Here is a 19,277-nt window from a genome sequence, read left to right as displayed (position 1 = left end):
TGGGGACACGAGGCTGGGAGGGTGGGCTCCGGGCACTACTCAGGGTGGGGGAACAAGGCTGATGGGGTGGACTCTGGGAACCTCTAGGGGGCAGGAGGTACATGGTGGGGGGGCACACCACCTAAGCAGGTCGTTCACAAGTCACCACAAGTGGTCACACAAGTGGTCTCTTCATCCAGATGTGTCCATACATATGCCAGAAACACAGGTCAATTCAACCATATGCTGCCACCACCAGATGTGTCCAGGTCAATTTTCCACTGGTGGGGGATTCCCCACATGGACCTATTTGGAATAAGAACAAACAAAACGTCATGTTTTTTGTTTCCGAGTGAGTCACAACATGGTTTCATTGACAGATGATTTCTTCCTACCCTAGTCGAAAGGCCTGCTGTATGCCTTCCTGTCAGTTCTGCTTCTGTTCAAAGTCTTGTTTAAAGTCAAGCAAGGTCGTGCTCACCTTATACTAGTAGCCCCAGCATGGCCCCATCAACATTGGTTCTTGACTTTACTTGCCCTCCTTTGTCGCTCCCATGAGACCGAGATATGATCTCCCATTTGGTTCACCCAGAAAGGCATTTCCCCAGCTCAAGCTCATATTCACCGTATACCGGACTATCTTTTGTTTCTGAAACAATAAGGATTAGCTGTTCAGTTCCACCAGAGTCCACTTGGTGGCTATTTCAGCTTTCCACCCTTTCATCGATAACCGATCACTTTTTTCAAACTCTACGCTCATCAGCTTTCTGAATGGTTTGGACAGATCATATCCACAGGTACACACCCAGGTTCCCCTGTGGAACTTAAATTTAGTTCTAGCAAAGTTGATGGATCTCCTCTTTGAGCTGCCGGCAACCTGTTCTCTGCTACACCTTTCTGTGAAGGTGGCCTTGATTGCTATTTCCTCAGGCAAGAGGGTAGGGGAACTGCAAACCTTAGTATCAGAATCTCCTTATACAATCATCTTTAGAGACAAGGTTTTCCTTTGACCTCATCCAAAGTTCCTGACTAAAGTGGTTTTCAGTTTTCGCGTTGACCAAGCACACACCTACAGTAGAGTGGACATGTGCAACACATCTTGAAGAACAACAGTTACAGAAAAAGATTAGGAACTGTTTCATTTACTGAATATTTCTAAATTTGGTCATAGTACTAAAATGGTTTCTTGTACTGTACAGACATGGAAGTAATGAAGCCTTTAATTGGAGAACAGAATTCGGACAGCATCTCTGATGATGAGCATGAAAATGAATTGTTGCCAGTTGAGAAGCATTACCAACTTGATAATCAAGAGGGCATCACGTATGTACTGTTTTAAATGTCATTCTCTTTAAAATTTATTACATTTGACTTGATCTTTGGAAATATCCCTGTGCTTTTAAGGAATTTTCCCATGACTATAGCATGGCTTTATGATTCTGCTGTGGGAATCCTCACAGACAGCTTTTTGGTAAGCCAAGCTCTGGTGTAGGACGATTTTGGGTAGGCTCTCAATTTCCAGAACTTGACAGTGTACTGGTGATAAAATAAGACATTTTTTGAACGATTGCACTGTATATAAAGTGTTTGAGTTGCTCAGGGTCTAAGGAACCCTTATTACAAAACAAATCAAATTTATTTTAATACTATTTCAATTATATGGGAAGCATCTAGAAGACCTTGGAAATAAAGTTTAATGAACCTGAATGTAGATTAATTTGGGGGTCTGAAAAAGTTTTCTTTGATATATTATTTAAGTTACTCTTTGTCAGACTCCTGGTTGCATCTACAACCATTTAAAAGGCATAACTTTTAAAATAGTTTAGGCAAAAATCAGCACAGCATCAGCTTGTTGCACTTAGTTGCCCCTCTCTCAGGCAAAAGGAGAGTCTCACTGCACAATTAAGATGAAATCCAACAATTGAAGTGAATTTCCAGATCAGGGACCATTCCCCTGAGAACACCTGGCTTCAGTCTCTCAGAACTCAAATCCAGACCCTGATAGGAGTATCCAAACTATTTTGGCTTTGAGTATCCGATCTATTTTTGCTATGTATCTTTCACAAGACTGCCTTGATCACCTTGAAACATTTAAAGCTTATACATTTTATCTTCACATTCTATAAACTGATTGGTGAAAAGCTATCTGAATGTTCTTCAAAGCCTCCACTGTGACTCTGTACTATTTGTATTTTCAGGTTTGTGCAAACACTTACTCATCTCCTTAAAGGAAACATTGGAACTGGGCTTCTAGGGCTTCCACTTGCGATAAAAAATGCAGGCATTGTGGTAAGAGCTTTTTCCCCCTTACATGTGGAAGAGATACATAGAAAACGTTAGCACATCTCTGCAGTTCAGAGTGATAAAACTAAAATCTAGGTAACTTGATTATATGATCTATTATGTCAATATCAACTTGAACAGGGCATCATCTTAGTTTTCATTTCCAGAGTCTAGTTAGAACTGGAGACTAGGATTTGGGATTCCTGAACTGGCCATTGGCTCATTATGTAACATTAATCTCTATACACTGCATTTTCTAGAGCTGATTGGAAAAGTGTGTGTGTGTGGGTTTTTTTTTTGTCCCCTGAAGAAAATTCTGTGAACTTTCTGTGAAGTTTTCTGTGAAAAATTGAAAACCGAAAACTTTTGGTTCAGAAATGCTGCCATGGTGCCTAATGTGAGTTGTAGTTTGGGTGCCTCATTTCTTTCTTCTCTTCTATAGATTGGGCTCCTTAATTGGATTACATCTCCTGTGATGCACCAGGATCTTCCATCTTGCTGATCTGGTGAGATGGTTCATGGAAACCTCATGGCCACTTTGCATCATGGCAGACATAGTCCAGTTGGGGAGCCTGGCCCATAGGGGAGAATGAGGGCATAAAGCACCCAAAGTAAAACTTCCTTGAGGCAGCGTGGTAGCATTTCCAAATCAAAATGTTCCATTTCTGGCTGAAAATTGAAAATTTTTCAGTTTCTGGCTGCTCGGTTTACATTTTTTTTTTTTGAAATTTTCTGTCAAAAGCAGATATTCTGTGCAAAATTTTGTTCAGTCAAAAATCCAATTTTCTGTCCAAAATATAGCTCTGATGAAAAATTTTCAACCAGTCCCAGTATTTTCCCTTATTTGTAATATTTATCGTTGTATTTAGGCCCTTTGGGCAGGGACCACATCATCTTCTCTACTAAGCAGCACCAAATATGCTGACTTGTAATGAAAAAGACCCTCAGCATTGAGGACAATAAGTTTGAATGTGCAAAATCACATCTTTTTTGTGTGATACATTTTTCATGGCAAATATTTTTGTGAAATTGTGGCTATTGGGATAAAATCTTTACCCGCATTTACTTCTTTCCCTTTGTTCACCATCCCATCTTTTGCTCAGTCCTTGATGTAAAAGCCACATGAGTCCTTAATAAGCTAGCAATCAAAACTTCTTTGGACTTGCAGTACTTAGTTGTTTTTCTATTTACCATATTTGTTTCAAACTTTTATGGAGGTGATCCTTATTTGATAAAATGTGAAATGTCATTTAAAGAGTTTTTTTCCCCCCTGTATATTTCTGTGAAAATGACTCTTCTTAGAGGATTTCAGGTATTTACACCTCATTTCCTACTTTCTTTCTCCATATAGCTTGGACCAATCAGCCTTGTGCTTATAGGAATTATATCTGTTCATTGTATGCACATCTTGGTACGATGCAGCCACCATCTGTGTCAGAGGTAAATGTGGAGCTATTTGTTACATTATGGCATCTGAAGTCCCTCAATTTTTTACTGTGTTTCATTTCATGTCTTCAGTCTGCAAAACGTCTTGGTGCTCTAATAATCTCTTCAGAGGTATCTGTCAGAGCCCAGGAGGAAGGAGCATGTAACTTCTTTTGGTGCAACTACCAATGATGGCTTCTAACTGGCATGCAGGAATGCTTAATTGTTTGGCATAGTCTTTTCTAGAATGCTTTGAACAATATTTGTTTAAATAGAGTTCATTTTCTGCCTACTGTTCATGTGTTCTAAACTAGGCTGGTTCATCTTGGATGGATTTGCACCTTATTCCATATCCATAAATGGAAAACAACCCCTGTCTCTCTCACTGCAGTTCTAGTTGTTTAGCCCTAATTTTAAGAGTGAAGGAGTCTGAGCAAAACAAGGAGAGATAATGGAGAAAAGAGAGGCTCAGAGAAAGAGATTAAAAATGGGGTAGAAAAGGAAATGAGAGAGTAACAATCTAATAGTAAAAGTGAGTGGCTGAGAGAAGATGAGACAGATGCATTTTGGGAAGAATCCAAAAGCAACAGCTTCTCTGGCAGAGCATTTTAAATTACTAGCATTTCAGTCCAACTAACATACCCTCTCCCACCACCTTCCCAACATTTTTTGAATATTGCATCCTTTTGGCAGTGTGAGGAGAAAAAGTAGAGTGCTGAGAGGATTGGATGATCAAGGGCCATTGTCAAGGACCATGACCTTTTTGCAAAAAGGTATTCCTTCCAGTTTCCTTGTGCAAAGTCAATGGATGGGAAATGTTTAACGCTATGAGAGCTCATATTAGATCAATTTTTCTAGTCTGTAAGGGAACAGGCACCTTTGTGATCCAAAGGAATGATTTTGGTTCCCATGCAGGTGTGCTACTCTAGGGTCCTAAGTTTAAGTTCTGTAATTTATCTGCTTCTTACAGGAAAAGCAAGAGAGACAGGGTTTTTTCAGTGATGGAACTACTGTACTGGTGGCATTTGCACTGATTAGCCAGATCCAGAAAAACATTGCCAAGCAGCTTGGCATATTGAGTAAATAGTGGTTTAAAATAGAAAACTGGATGGCAAGTGCAAAGCATTTTCTACTTTTCCCACCCGCAGTATAATTCTAGAACTTTTGAAAAGCATTCATTTTATAAATGACCCCACTTTTATGGAGAGTGGAGTATGAATTACTACTAAATCGCGTTGATAAAAATACAATACCACTGTCTTCTTGGATTGAGGGAAAATTAGATATTTTTACATTTAGATTCTGGAAGAAATATATTAAAATGATGCAGTTGAGGAGTCAAATGCCCCACTCCTGGTGGGGGAAGTGTGTATTTCTCTCTCATATTCACAGATGGATCGCCTTAGAATCTCACAACTAATATTGATTTTTCTTAACAAATATCTATCTCATTATCAAACATAGGATTGTTATGTGGTTGAACAAAATTGCTGGTTTTCTATCTCAGTGAAAAGGAACAATCAAAATGTATTTGATGTGTAAAAACACAGAATTATTCTTGTCCTTTTGGCCAGTTTAATGGGATATAACCTCTCTCTGGAGACTGTATCCTGCCTTACTTCATCTGTCAATAAATTGGAGAAAGTTCAGAGAAGAGGCACGAAAATGATTAAAGTATTAGAAAACATGCCTTATAGTGATAGACTCTGGAAGCTCAATCTATTTATCTTAACCAAGAGAAAGTTAAGGGGCAACTTGATCACAATGTGTAAGTATCTTCATAGGGAGCAAATATTTGATAGTGGGGTCTTTGGCGTAGCAGATAAAAGTAGAACAAGATCCATTGGCTGGAAGTTGAAGCTAGACAAATTCAAACTGGAAATAAATTGTAATTTTTTAACTGTGAATGTAATTAATCATTGGAACAATTTACTAAGGGTTGTGGTAGATTCTCAGATTCTTCAAGATTGGATGCTTTTTAAAAGATATGCTCTAGTTCAAAAAAAATTATTTCACGGAAGTCTTCTGGTCTGTGTTATGCAGGAGGTCAGAATAGATGATCACAGTGGTCCCTTCTGGCCTTTGAATTTATGAATCAATAATTTTTACCTCATTCATAAATGGGCTTTGTAGATAGATATAAGGCAAAGAGTTCACTTTTAAGTGTGGTGGAGCTATATCTCTCACCAGAATCCCAAAGTCGGTCACCATGTTTGCATTCACGCCTTCTGGAGACCAGTTCCCTCAGGGTATGTTTGCATGAGCACCTACTGCATGACAAGCTGAGGTGTAAATCTATGGTGCTTCAGCATGCCACGTACTAACATACTCTCAAAGTTATTGAGAACTTTTTAGTTCGCAGCAGCTGGGTCTATGTGGACAGTGCACGGCATGCTGGAGCACTGTAGATTTACACCCCACTGTGCCGTGCAGTAAGTACTTTTGTAGATATGCCATAAGAAACCTGTGCTTTAAAAACCTGATCCTGCTCTATTGACTTAACTGGGACCAGAATCATGGCTTAGATGCTAAATGTCCACAAATTTTCAAGCTATGGCAGAGAATATCATATTTTAGGCCTTGATATTTTCTATCAACTTCTCTCTGTTCTTTCATTTCAGATTGAAAAAGACCTCATTAGGGTACAGTGACACAGTTAGTTACGCCATGGAAGTAGGGCCCCTAAACATCCTTCAAAAAAGAGCTTCCTGGGGAAGGTAAGGTTGTTGCAGCATTTAATTTAATAAATGAAATATTAAAAGGAATGGATAAACTGTGAAATATTAGAATTTTACCTTTCTATCATGATATTGCTTTCTGTGGATTAGCAAAAACTTTATACATCTTGTGTGGATGGGGTGAGAGTGTAATTCCCACAGTCAAGCACTTAGTTTTAAAGTTCTGTGGGAGAAAATTTACTTCAGTTTCACTCTATAAGCAGAAATTTGGTATAACCAGAATTGCATTCTGCACATTCTAATGTATAAAAACAATTTAGGATTTCAGTTCTGTTTTACCACAAACACATTCCTCCATATAAAGGTTCACTCTAAGCAACTCTGTAGTGCATACTTAAATGACTGGTATAATATATCCATCCTGAAAGGGAGCTACCTATTCTTTGACATGTCTTTACTCTGCAGTTTGCATTTGACGTTCAATCTTTATTATATTTCATGTTAATGAGACAAAAATGTCAATAACTTGTTGTCTGTCTCTGAATTTTTTTTCCCTTTGAGAAACTCAGTCATTTTCCTTTGCCATCTATAAAACAGAGTCATAATGCAGCAGACTAAATAATGGTTATGGTATTGTGAGATAATAATGAAATCCAAAACTTTAGAGCTGTTAAATATAAATATTTGTTTTAATGAGCATATATAAAGAATTTCTTCTTTCCACAAGGAAAATGTCTTTGCCCTACTATTTTCAAGGATGCAGCAATAGTGTGCAGTGTGTTTTGGTTATTGTATAAAACGTGAATTAATTTTTTCGGATTTTTTGGTGATTATTTTATAGGAATGCAATGTTTCGTTTGCAGAAGAACCTGCTTTTCAGTGCCCCAGAGTTTAACCTGGTGTTTTGCAGCTGTTGTTTCCACCTCACTATAAAAAGGAGCACTAGATGTATGTCATTTGGAAATGGGTTAATTGTTTGAAAACCCTTTTAATATCATAACTTCAATATGTGTGTGTGTGTGTTTTTTCTCCCACCTAGGTGTATCGTTGACTTTTTTCTTGTGATTACACAGCTGGGATTTTGCAGCGTTTATGTTGTGTTCTTAGCAGAAAATGTGAAACAAGTGAGTAAAAGCATTGTATGGGAATAATTTTGTCTGCAGCTTTTTATTTCCAGCTTTATTTCCTTTCTGCATCCATGTCAAATATACCATTCATATAATGCACGTAATGAGAATACATACAGTGTAAACTCTACCTTGCTTTCCCCCAAAGATACCTCACTAATTAACTTTTGTAGAAAGTGATTCACTTGCTTTGTAGGTTAAACCAAATCCAGCGCTTGTGTAAGCAGCTGCGACATCACTGACCTCCAGTTTTTCTTAAATTTCAACACTTAATCTCACAATTTAGCCATGGGATGTAATTATTTTACACACAGCTAAACAGTGTTAGAAAGATAAGAGGAGTTCTGCCAAATTTTAGATAATGGTTTCTTCATGCACAAAATGAGTAGGGTACCATAAACTCTTAGGATTTGTGCTCCAAAATGTGTGTAATCTCTTGTACAGTATATACATATTCTTTCCATATCCAGATCTTGGGCCCAACCTTGCTCTCAATATGTAGCAATTGTTATTTATTATTTAGTTTGCAATAATGTCCAAAATAGTGCTAGGAAGTTTCCAAATGCAGAGAAAGACACAGTCCCTGCCCTGAAGATTGTAGTTAACTATAGTTATATACTTTGTGTGAGCCCACACGCAAAGCAGTTTATTTTCTGAGCTCTGCAGCAGTGTGCGCCACATCTCAGAGGATGGAAAAAGCTGTTAGGCAATTGGAAAGGCATTCTGTAAAGAACTGGGGAAGATGGACAACATTGTTTATGGTTAATGATATCTTCCAGCAAGTGTCTGAAGCCTCCCTCCACACAAATTTAAGGTATCACTGAGTGAAATGGGAGTGGTTGATTTACATGTAGATTATGAGGCTGTTCTGCTTCAGTAACAACCAGCCCTGCAATAATGCTGTAATCCTGCTAGACTCTAAAAGCTAAGTAAGGTTGGGCCATTTGAGTACTAGGATGGGAGACCTCCATAAGACACCTGAGAGCTGCAGGTGATATTCAGCAGATGGCACTGTACACTTTTGCAATGTGCTGAATTGTTACCCAAAGAACCATTATCTCTTAGATGAGACATAAAGTTAGATCCTGACTACATTACATTTCTACAAGGTCCCACATTCCCCCAAATGAATGGAGGCATTAAACATGGGCTTCTTGACAATTTTCAGCTCAGGTAATTACCCTACAATCCCGCTCCAATTTCAATCAGATATGATGTTCTTAATGTCCTATCTTAGACAATTCTGCAATACAGCTATATGCTTTGAAACTGCTACTGGTTATACTTCATTGGTGGCTGAAGTGGTCCCGAGGTATCTTACCTTTCTCTTAGGAGTGTTGTGGGAAGTGCTCTAAGATCCTCTGATGTAAGTTGCTATAAAAGTGCAAAGTATCTGCATATGCAATTTATATATACTATGATTTGGGCCTCTGCTCCTGATATTCAGTAGTTGTGAGACCATATTATAAAAATGTATTTTACCATTCTAATGCCTCGTAATCTCAGCGTGCGTATTATTTTCAGTAGTATGTCTCTTCCTTCTCTGGCCCCACTCTCTGTGTGAATTTTTATTGCATCCATCATAGTATAAAGTTCAAGTCCAAACAATTGCCATCAAATTGGTAGGCAGCAATGGGTCTGCTTACCTATGACATCTTCCTAGTTACTGACCCTATAAGCAAAAACAAGACTAATCAGATGTGTCTTGCATCACTTCTAAAGGCCATTAAAATTGGGTCCTCATTTATTACAGGATTTCAGACAGAGGGGCCTTCACAAGAAATACTTTGCTACCTTCCCCCAGGAGTTTAACCCTGGGGAGAGATCAAGTAACAAATTCATCCTAGGCAAGAGAAACAGCCACAAGGAAATATGAAATGTACTCTGTAATTGAATCAAACTTATCAAAAATTCAGAGGTTTCACTTTTCAATTAATTTGATTTGAATTGAAGTTCTTCTCTTCCACGGTATGATAAGGAGATAAGAAGCTGTCTCCTTCAGAGCCACAAAGATCTATATTGCAGAACTCTGTCCTGTAGAGGGCACCAAAGGACCTAAATTGGTACTGCTTTAAATATATAATGCATTGATTCTCCCCAAAGCCAAACTTTATGAAAAAGCATTTAAGTTGCTTAGTTGCACATGCCATTAACACAAGCATTAAAAGCCACGGAATAATTAGTTCTCACCCAACTCTTGCACCCAATTTACCACCTTGATTTCCTCTCCTCATGACCTCACCCATGACACTGCTTCCTCCACACAAAGCATTAGTTTGGAGGACTCCTGACTTGGCTATTCTGGCGCCCCCAGGGCACTGGCACAGCAACACCGTGGTGATCCCTTGAACAGCTGATATTTCCAAGCTTGGCTTCCCTGGTGCTGCTGTGTAGTGTGCTGGAGAGCTGAGGTTGAAGCATTAGGGAGCCACATGTCTCTGCATTGACATCAGTCTTGGTGCAAAGGCATGGGGATCTCCTATACAGCTGTGCTCCCCAAACCCAGTCAGCCCTTCCCCCCAGATACAAACCTCATTCTCCTTTCTTGCCCTCCCTCAAAGCCCCATTATCAACCTTCCCCTATCCCCTGCTATGTAGTGTAGCTCCATGCGGTCTCTGGAAGGAGTGGAGATGGTGAGTCGGGGAAGCAAGATGTTGAAAATGGATGTAGCTGACAGAGTCGGACAGTTCCATTGGCTAATCTTAGTGTAGCTCAAGTTGGTTATATCGAACGGGAGAATAGCTTGTGTGTTAATTTTAAAATTTCAGAATTGGCTTATGTTGGAGATGTTAGCTGAGTATGCTTGTGTGGGAACTGCAATTCTTTAGCTAGAGGAATCCAAAGAAATGTGTAGAGGGAAAATGGAAGGGAAATATTAGTTAAGTAGCCTTTTAAAATATTTCCTCTACAGAGTTAGTAAATATTTTTCTTTAAATGTTACATGGAAATTTCAGTGGTCCAATGAAGAGTAATTGTGCCAAATTTGAGGATGAGGCTGGTGTAACAGTTGCTACTATTGTCTCCATAAAAAAAATGGAATGCTTGAACCAGAGCCTGTCAAAAAGGCTGACCAGTCTCTCCGTGTATGTCTATACTTCAGTTAAACACCTGTGGCTGGCCTGTGTCAGCTGATATGGGCTCAAATGGCTTGGGCTATTTTTGATTGCGGTGTAGACATTTGGGCTTGGGCTGGTGTCCGGGCTCTGGGACCCCACAGCCCTGCAACCTGAGCCTCACAAGCCTGAGCCAGTTGAAACGGGCCAGCCAGGGGTGTTTAATTTCAGTGTAGACATACCCTGTGGTATCTTGCTGGAGTGGCATCACTCTTCAATTATTTCAATGTTAACACATAACTGTGTCCCCTTAAATGATAAATAGAGCTCCGGTGGGGACATAGAGGGTCAGGAACATCTGTGTATAAAGTAAATAATTCACACAAACCTTTGATCCTTAACCACTTCGGAGTCCCAGGTACTGGGGTAGTGGATGCCAGATAAATGTTTGTAAACATAACTTTTCATATGCTGCATCAGCTGAGTTCTTTCAATTGTGCAACTTTATTTGCTGTAGTATTTCTTGTACAGCCTGCATCCACAAATCATTAAGAGTTAAATAATACAAAATGGTGGAGAATAAATGGTCAATTTTCAATGAAGAAAGGCCAATATTTTTTAAAATTTGCCTTAATGGGAGCAGTTGGGTATTCAGGACTTCTGATTTTCAAAATCGTGGCCAAAACCTTGTACTTTCTCAAAAAAACTTTGCATTTTCCTATGTTGAGTTTGCTGTCTTGCTATCTTGCAAAACAAAAGGTTGACAAATATTTTATAAAGAGCCTGGCATATGCAGCGAGTCATCATCAGTCCAAATCCCTTCTAAATAAGCATTTACTAACTATGGTAAGCATTGTGTGTAGGTCTAAATGTTTGCTTTCTCTTTCCAATCCTGTAAGGGATTCAATACAGTTTCCTTCCATATAAAATGCATTATATATCTTCTGGTTCTAGCTATTAAGGTTGCTTGAAACTTCCCATTGTAAGACTCTATTTTTTGTTGCTTATAACTTTGCCAAATTTTAACCATTGTAATTAAAGTCTGTAACACAGTGCATACACACAAGGTAGTGTGAGCAACCCTAATTTGGGCACTTCGTAATTTTTGAGCGCTTGACTTTGCAACTAAGCTTTCTCTTCATGTATGTTATGGTCAACGTAAAAAACAAACTTGAGATTCTGTTCTTTGTTGAAATTCTCGAAAAGCTGAGGATACTTTTCTTTAGTAGAAATCCAGCCTTCTTTGTGTCAGTGCAATGAAGGCAAGAGGTGATGCTCAATAGCAAACATACCTTGTTGTAACACATTCTTGAGCTGAATTTTACCATTGAGAAAATCTGCTGCATGCTTAATCATAACGGAGAAGATTTGGGGAGGAAGAGATTATGTGGGCATTGGAGACCCATGTGTTTTTACAGCACTGCGCCTACTGACTATGTGTGACATTTGAGTGGAGAGAATTGTCTAAACTGATAGTATGTTTGCGAGTTACTATGCTCCATTGATAGGAAAGAAAAGGCAAGGGGTAATGTCAGATGTGTCTTGGCCCAGTACGACTAACTGAAATGCAATGACGCACTAGAGGCAAACTGCAGTAGTTTAAAAACAACTGTTAGCAGGAATAGCTGTCTAAGATGATATCGAGTCTGATATTGTGAAGGAGAGTAGGTTAGGTAAAGGATGTGTCATATTCAGTCCATCTTAACATAATCAGTGGCAAACTTGTGTCACCCTACGCAGCATATAAGCCAGGGAAACTGGTGCACATTGTTATTTCATATTTGTTGACTTGTTTAAAAGTTCAGTGGTGGTTTTTAGTGCTACTTACAAAGACAAGGTTGAGCAATGATACAATAGCCTGCACCTGAATAGCACAAAGTTAGGAACTGAAATTTCAGTGTGGGTTTCGCATGTTGCTCTGTCTCACTCAGACTCTCCTCCATGCCACTCCACTCGGAGCAGCAAAATGAAAAGTTACTCCTTTTCCTTTCTTGTCTGCTCTTGAATCTTGTGTCATCATATTGTGCTTCCTTTACTCTGCCAATAATGTTAGCCTCCACAGCCTGTTTGCTCACCTCTCCTTGGCTACCCCATCCATATTGTTTGCCCTCTCTGAAGCCATTTGCAGAACCACTACCCTGACCTTTTTCAAAGCCATCCTCTTCTGTGATGCCTATGGTAAACTGCTAAGGCCTTGTCTAAACAGAAAAGTTATGCCACTTTAACTATACCAGAAAAGTTAAAGCACTACAGCTCCTCACCATCTCATGGTGGAGGCAGTTTTACAGGTATAAAGGTGCTTTTTACCAGCATGGATTTATCCATACAGAAAAGGGAATAAGTTATACTGTGTCAAGGTTCCTTCCCCACTCTGAACGCTAGGGTACAGATGTGGGGACCTGCATGAAAAACCTCCTAAGCTTATCTTTACCAGCTTAGGTCAAAACTTCCCCAAGGTACAAAATATTCCACCCTTTGTCCTTGGATTGGCCGCTACCACCACCAAACAAATACTGGTTACTGGGGAAGAGCTGTTTGGAAACATCTTTCCCCCCAAATTCTTCCCAAAACCTTGCACCCCACTTCCTGGACAAGGTTTGGTAAAAAGCCTCACCAATTTGCCTAGGTGACTACAGACCCAGACCCTTGGATCTTAAGAACAATGAACAATCCTCCCAACACTTGCACCCCCCCCCCTTTCCTGGGAAATGTTGGATAAAAAGCCTCACCAATTTGCATAGGTGACCACAGACCCAAACCCTTGGATCTGAGAACAATGAAAAAGCATTCAGTTTTCTTACAAGAAGACTTTTAATAGAAATAGGAGTAAATAGAAGTAAAGAAATCCCCTCTGTAAAATCAGGATGGTAGATACCTTACAGGGTAATTAGATTCAAAACATAGAGAATCCCTCTAGGCAAAAACTTAAGTTACAAAAAGGATACACAGACAGAAATAGTTATTCTATTCAGCACAATTCTTTTCTCAGCCATTTAAAGAAATCATAATCTAACACGTACCTAGCTAGATTACTTACTAAAAGTTCTAAGACTCCATTCCTGGTCTATCCCCGGCAAAGCAGCATAAAGACAGACACACAGACCCTTTGTTTCTCTCCCTCCTCCCAGCTTTTGAAAGTATCTTGTCTCCTCATTGGTCATTTTGGTCAGGTGCCAGCGAGGTTACCTTTAGCTTCTTAACCCTTTACAGGTGAGAGGAGTTTTCCTCTGGCCAGGAGGGATTTTAAAGGGGTTTACCTTTCCCTTTATATTTATGACATACTGGTTTAAGTGCCTTTATACTGGTATATCTGTTTTGGTTTAAAAAAAAAAATCACACCCCTAGCCAAAATAGTTACATCAGTACAAACAAAAAAAAAGTGTATAGACCAGACCTAATGACAGTGGTTAAGCAGAGGGACTGTTGGAGTTGAGTTTTCAAAATTTCCATTTATTCATAATTTTCTGAAACTTTAAATATCCAAGGAAGGTGCAGGTGTGAGTTTCAGCTATAGAATCATAGAATACGAGGGTTGCAAGGGACCTCAGGAGGTCATCTAGTCCAACCCCCTGCTCAAAGCAGGACCAATCCCCAATTTTTGCTCCAGCTCCTAAATGGCCCCCTCAAGGATTGAACTCATAACCCTGGGTTTAGCAGGCCAGTGCTCAAACCACTGAGCTATCCCTCTCCCCTGAAAACTCTCACCAGCAATAGAAAAAATCTCACCAGCAACACAAAACTTATTTCCTCAATAAGCAACGTGTATGGCTCAGCAGAAGCCATTTTTTCACATGTTGAGCAGGGTGGTCTCTGAAATGTAGTCTTTGACATTGGTGAGTACACCTTTGAAAGAAAGCTATCAAGGGTCAATGTGACTTCAGTGGCCATCTCTGAAAACTTGTCTAGACAAAGCCTTAGGTCTAGTCTATGCACTGTTTTTGTTCCAAAACTATGTCGGTTAGGGGTGTTAATTTTTTTTTAACCTCAAATAGTTATACTAGTACAGCTTTTAGTGTGGGAACAGTTAGACTGCAATAAAGGTACCTTGTGCTGGGATAGCCTATTCCCCTTTCCCCATTGTGTGTTCTTTTTCTAACTGAAGGTGAGTCTGCCTTATCTAGTTTAGCTTATGCAAAAGTATACATTTCAATATTAAACCTGGTTGAAACTCAGAATTTTTTTTCCCTGGGAAATTCTGACATTTTGAAATTTCTTTTTGTCCTGAACTGGAAGGAAAAGTTCCTTGGTGTAGTAGGTTTTTTTAAGCACCGCAAATATCAGGTAGCTTTAATTAGCAAACAGAAACTACACTGTATTTCCCAGAGGCAGGGATACAATGTACAAGTATTGACTGAGATGAACATCAGGAAAAATATTTCCTGAAAGAAAGTAACAGGTGATATTGTTTAATATTGCCCTCAACTGCAGTTGAATGATCTATTTTCATTAAAGGGTGCTAAAAATATCTGCTTTACTAACCTTCTTAGTTTTCTACAGGTTGTGTACCTCTTTGTGAGGGGAGGCATCAAGGCCTACTCTTCCCTGGTAGAATTAGCCTTCATTAATGGTTCTTCTCTCTCACTTTCTTCTGCCAGGAGAGGGTGCCTTCAAAAAGGGGCAGTGTCCATATTATGTCTCTGTCCCCTTGTCCCTTACCTATATAAACTGCATTTTATGGGAAAATGTATGTTTCAGACTCCCATAACAATGGCAAGGCCTCTGCTCCCCCAACTCTGGGGAAATGTCAGAAGCTTTGGAGGAATAGCCCTACTACACTGTAGACACATTGACAGATTTAGGGGAGCAGAAGGCAGACATCTCACACCAAACACTTACAACCTGTGTTGATTGCTCTGGCCACCTCTGGAGGTTACAGCTGTGGATTTGGGTATCCCAGAGTGTGATAGTGTTTGTTAGCCAACACTTTGCAGATATCTGCATCAGTGTTCATCTAAGGACAGCTGTGGATTATTTGTATGTGTGTACATGTGAAGTATCTTTGTGGGTACATGAGCCCGTTGTGTCTGTCAGCCAAACACAGGATGAGTATATATGAAAGACATTAATATGACCACCCCCTTGTGACATAACGTAAAGGTGTTCAGATAACATAGCATGGGTGCCATGTAGGGATCTGAATAGATTTGAACTTCCCTAATGATTTATGAAATATAAAACATTGTGAACTCAAGCAACATTTTTCCACTAAGCACCACTTTATTTGCAATTCAGCTAATAGAAAAACGAGAGCTCTCTGTTTTTTAGGAACTCCTTACTGAGGTTTGTCTGTATAAAGCGAAAATTGTGTGTATGGATTTCTTAAAAAATATTTCTTCTTGTTTTAAGAGGAAAAATAATACTTGAAATTATTTTGGCAGAAAGTTAAATTAAAACTGGAGGGTTTTAAAAAGATTACCATTCTGTCCCTGCAATATCTCTTTCTGTCTTATCTATTTAATAGCAGGATGCATTTTTGAATGGCGTAACAGACTAAAATCTTTACATACGATGCAAGGTATGTTAGCATAGAAAGCATGTGTGTGCTTCCACTGCTCAAATGCTGTATGTTATGTTAAATATTTATGGTAGCTGAGACTTTCAAGGGAACCTAAGGGAGTGACATGCCCAAAAGCCACTGGATTTCTTAGAGAATCCCAGCCTATGTTCTTATGTATGGAGCATCTTTGGCTGTGTATGTGTTTGAAAGTGAAAGAGCAATTGCTCAAGACTTTCTTGTATAACTGAAAGGTAGTTAAAGCTTTTGCACAGTGACTTGCTCTGTGTTTTTATTTTAAGTTTACTATTGGCGAATGAGATTTGGAATGAGAAGTTTACTTCAGATGACTTTAGGGAAATAGCAGATTTACTAGCTGTCTGTCACACTACTGGCCAGCACAAAGAGGCAATTGTGGGTATGTGAATTCACTGAAATTGGGAAATGTTAGACAGTTTATACAATTTGTAGTGAGAGAAGCTTGTAGGAAATTTAATCTTTCATGTCTAGATTTACTTAACTCTTTGAGGTAGCTTTCTAAGAACTCAGGCTTCAGGTATTCTGAGCCCCCTCATTTTCCATTGACTTCAGCAGGAGTTGAAGTGTGCTTAGTACTTTCCAGAGGATGCTCCATATCTTGCAGGATCAGATTGGTTGGTGTACTAGTAATGACTAGAGACCTGTGTATTCCATGGTTGCTGGAAAATCCACTTCCTTCTGCTGAGCTGTGTCCTTAGCTTTCCATTAATAAATCATTCTTTTTAACTCTTGTGGTTGCAACAAAAAGGAATTTAAAAAAAAGGATTTTTGTCTGCCTGAGTTTGCAGACAGCCTGAAACAATAGGAATGAGAAGAGTGAAAAGTCCCACTAATCTTCAGTGGGCCGTTAACTCTGAATCTTAACCAAGCTGGCAATTTAAATGTCAACACTTTTCCTGCTCTTTGCTTTACAGCCCCAAACGGTCTCCCGTTCCTGTCCAGATGCTCATAACCGCTCAACTACCAAAATCTCTAGCTCTACCTTTCTTCCACTTCACCACCCAAACAAATAAAGCCCATTTAATATAGTTATTAATTGTCGGTACAAAACCCTGCAGCTGTGTAGACTGAATGTGTTGTGGCAAACTAATACAAATGACATTTGGCATCAAAATAAATAACACGGGTGACTGTACCAACCTATCTAAAGCTGCCACAAGCTTTCTAGTCTGCCTCACTTGAATGCTGTGGAAACTAGAGGCCCTTGCTGAAGAATTTGGGTCCATCTTGTAATGGAATATACCTGAGGGAGTCAAGGAAGACAAGGCAGTTGTGGAGAAGCTACATGAATTCATTGTATTGATCTTCACTGCAGAGGATGTGAGCGAAATTCCCACACTTGAGCCATTCTTTTTAGGTGACAAATCTGAGGAACTGTCCCAGATTGAGGTGTCAAAAGAGGAGGTTTTGGGACAAACTGATAAATTTAAATAGTGATAAATCACTAGGACTCAATGGTATTCACCCAAAAGCTCTGAAGGAACTCAAATATGAAATTGCAGGACTGGTAACTATGGTATGTAACCTATTGCTTAAATTAGCTTCTGTGCCAGATGACTGGAGTATTACTAATGAAATGGCATTTTTTAAAAAAGGCTCCAGACTTGGTTGAAACTATAGTAAAGAACAGAATTATCAGACGCGTAGATGAACATGAAATGTTGGAGAAGAGTCACAGGGGTTTTGTAAAGGGAAATCATGCCTCACCAATTGCTTAGAATTCTTTGAAGGGGGTCAACAAACATAGAGACAAGGTTGATCTAATGGGTATAGTGTACTTGGACTTCCAGAAAGCCTTTGACAAGGTCCTTCCCCAAAGGCTCTTACTCAAAGTAAGCAGACATAGGATAAGAGGGAAGGTCCTCTCATGGATCAGTAATTGGTTAAAAGGTAGGAGGCAAAGAGTAGGAATATATGGTCAGTTTTCACAGTGGAGAGAGGTAAATAGTGGGGTACCCCAAGGATCTGTACTGGGACCAGTTCTGTTCAGCATATTCATATATGACCTGGAAAAAGGGGTAAACAGGTAGCAAAGTTTTTGCATAGGATACAAAAGTTAAGTCCAAAGCTGACTGTGAAAAGTTACAAAGGGATCTCCCAAAACTGAGTGACTGTGCAAGAAGGTGGCAGGTGACATTCCATATTGATAAATGCAAAGTAATGCACATCAGAAAACATAATCCCAACTATACATACAAAATGATTGGGTTTAAATTAGCTGTTACCTCTCAAGAAAGAGATCTTGGAGTCATTGTGGATAGTCTCCAACTCTGAAAACATCTGCTCAATGTGCAGCAGCAATAAAAAAGCTAACAGAAAGTTAGGAACCATCTGGCCACATCTGGAGTACTGCGTCCAGTTTTGGGCACCCAACTACAGAAATGATGTGGACAAATTGGAGAGAGTCCAGCAGAGGGCAATGAAAATGATCAAGGGGCTGGGGCACATGACTCACTAGGAGAGACTGAGGGAACTGGGCTTGTTTAGTCTGCAGAAGAGAAGAGTGAGGGGGGATTTGGTAGCAGCCTTCAACTACCTGAAGGGGGGTTTCAAAGAGGATGGAGCTAGGCTGTTCTCAGTGGTGGCAGATGACAGAACAAGGAGCAATAGTCTCAAGTTGCAGTGGGGGAGGTCTAGGCTGAATATTAGGAAACACTATTTAACTAGGAGGGTGGTGAATCACTGGAATGGGTTGCCTAAGGAGGTGGTGGAATCTCCATCGTTAGAGGTTTCTAAGGCCTGGCTTGACAAAACCATGGCTGGGATGATTTAGTTGGTGTTGGTCCTGCCTTGAGCAGGGGGTTTTACTAGATGACCTCCTGAGGTCTCTTCCAACCCTAATCTTCTATGATTATATGACTAGGAAAGGGATAGATAATAAGATAGAAAATATGATAATGCCACTATACAAGTCCCTGGTATTCTCACACCGTGACTACTACATGAAGTTTTGGTAGCCCCATCTCAAAAAAGCTATATTAGTATTGGAAAAAGGTTCAGAGAAGGGAAACAAAAATGAGTTGAGATATAAAACAGCTTCCATACGAGCAGAGATTAAAAAGACTAGGGTTGTTCATCTTAGGGGAAAAAAAAAAGGCGACTAAGAGGGGATATGATAGCGGTCTGTAAAATCATGAAGGGTGTGGAGAAAGTGAATAAGGAAGTGTTATTTACCCCTTCACATAATACAAGAAGCAG

At 39.6% G+C, this 19,277-nt stretch overlaps 1 protein-coding gene across 1 annotated transcript in view; it reads left to right on the top strand.

The window, feature by feature from the left end:
* The window catches only part of SLC36A4 (solute carrier family 36 member 4), a 224,511-nt gene that overhangs the window by 26,911 nt on the left and 178,323 nt on the right, over positions 1 to 19,277 (top strand). Inside the window, exons 2-6 of the mRNA XM_074956598.1 lie at positions 1,179 to 1,302; positions 2,178 to 2,268; positions 3,614 to 3,702; positions 6,309 to 6,404; positions 7,405 to 7,489. Of these exons, the coding sequence (XP_074812699.1) occupies positions 1,181 to 1,302; positions 2,178 to 2,268; positions 3,614 to 3,702; positions 6,309 to 6,404; positions 7,405 to 7,489 (483 nt within the window). The 5' untranslated portion in view covers positions 1,179 to 1,180. The remainder of the gene's footprint in view (positions 1 to 1,178; positions 1,303 to 2,177; positions 2,269 to 3,613; positions 3,703 to 6,308; positions 6,405 to 7,404; positions 7,490 to 19,277) is intronic.

This window comes from Natator depressus, chromosome 1, assembly GCF_965152275.1.
Source record: "Natator depressus isolate rNatDep1 chromosome 1, rNatDep2.hap1, whole genome shotgun sequence".
NCBI lineage: Eukaryota > Metazoa > Chordata > Testudines > Cheloniidae > Natator > Natator depressus.
The sequence above is the reverse complement of the archived record's forward strand: the minus strand, read 5'-3'. Positions and strand labels throughout refer to the sequence as shown.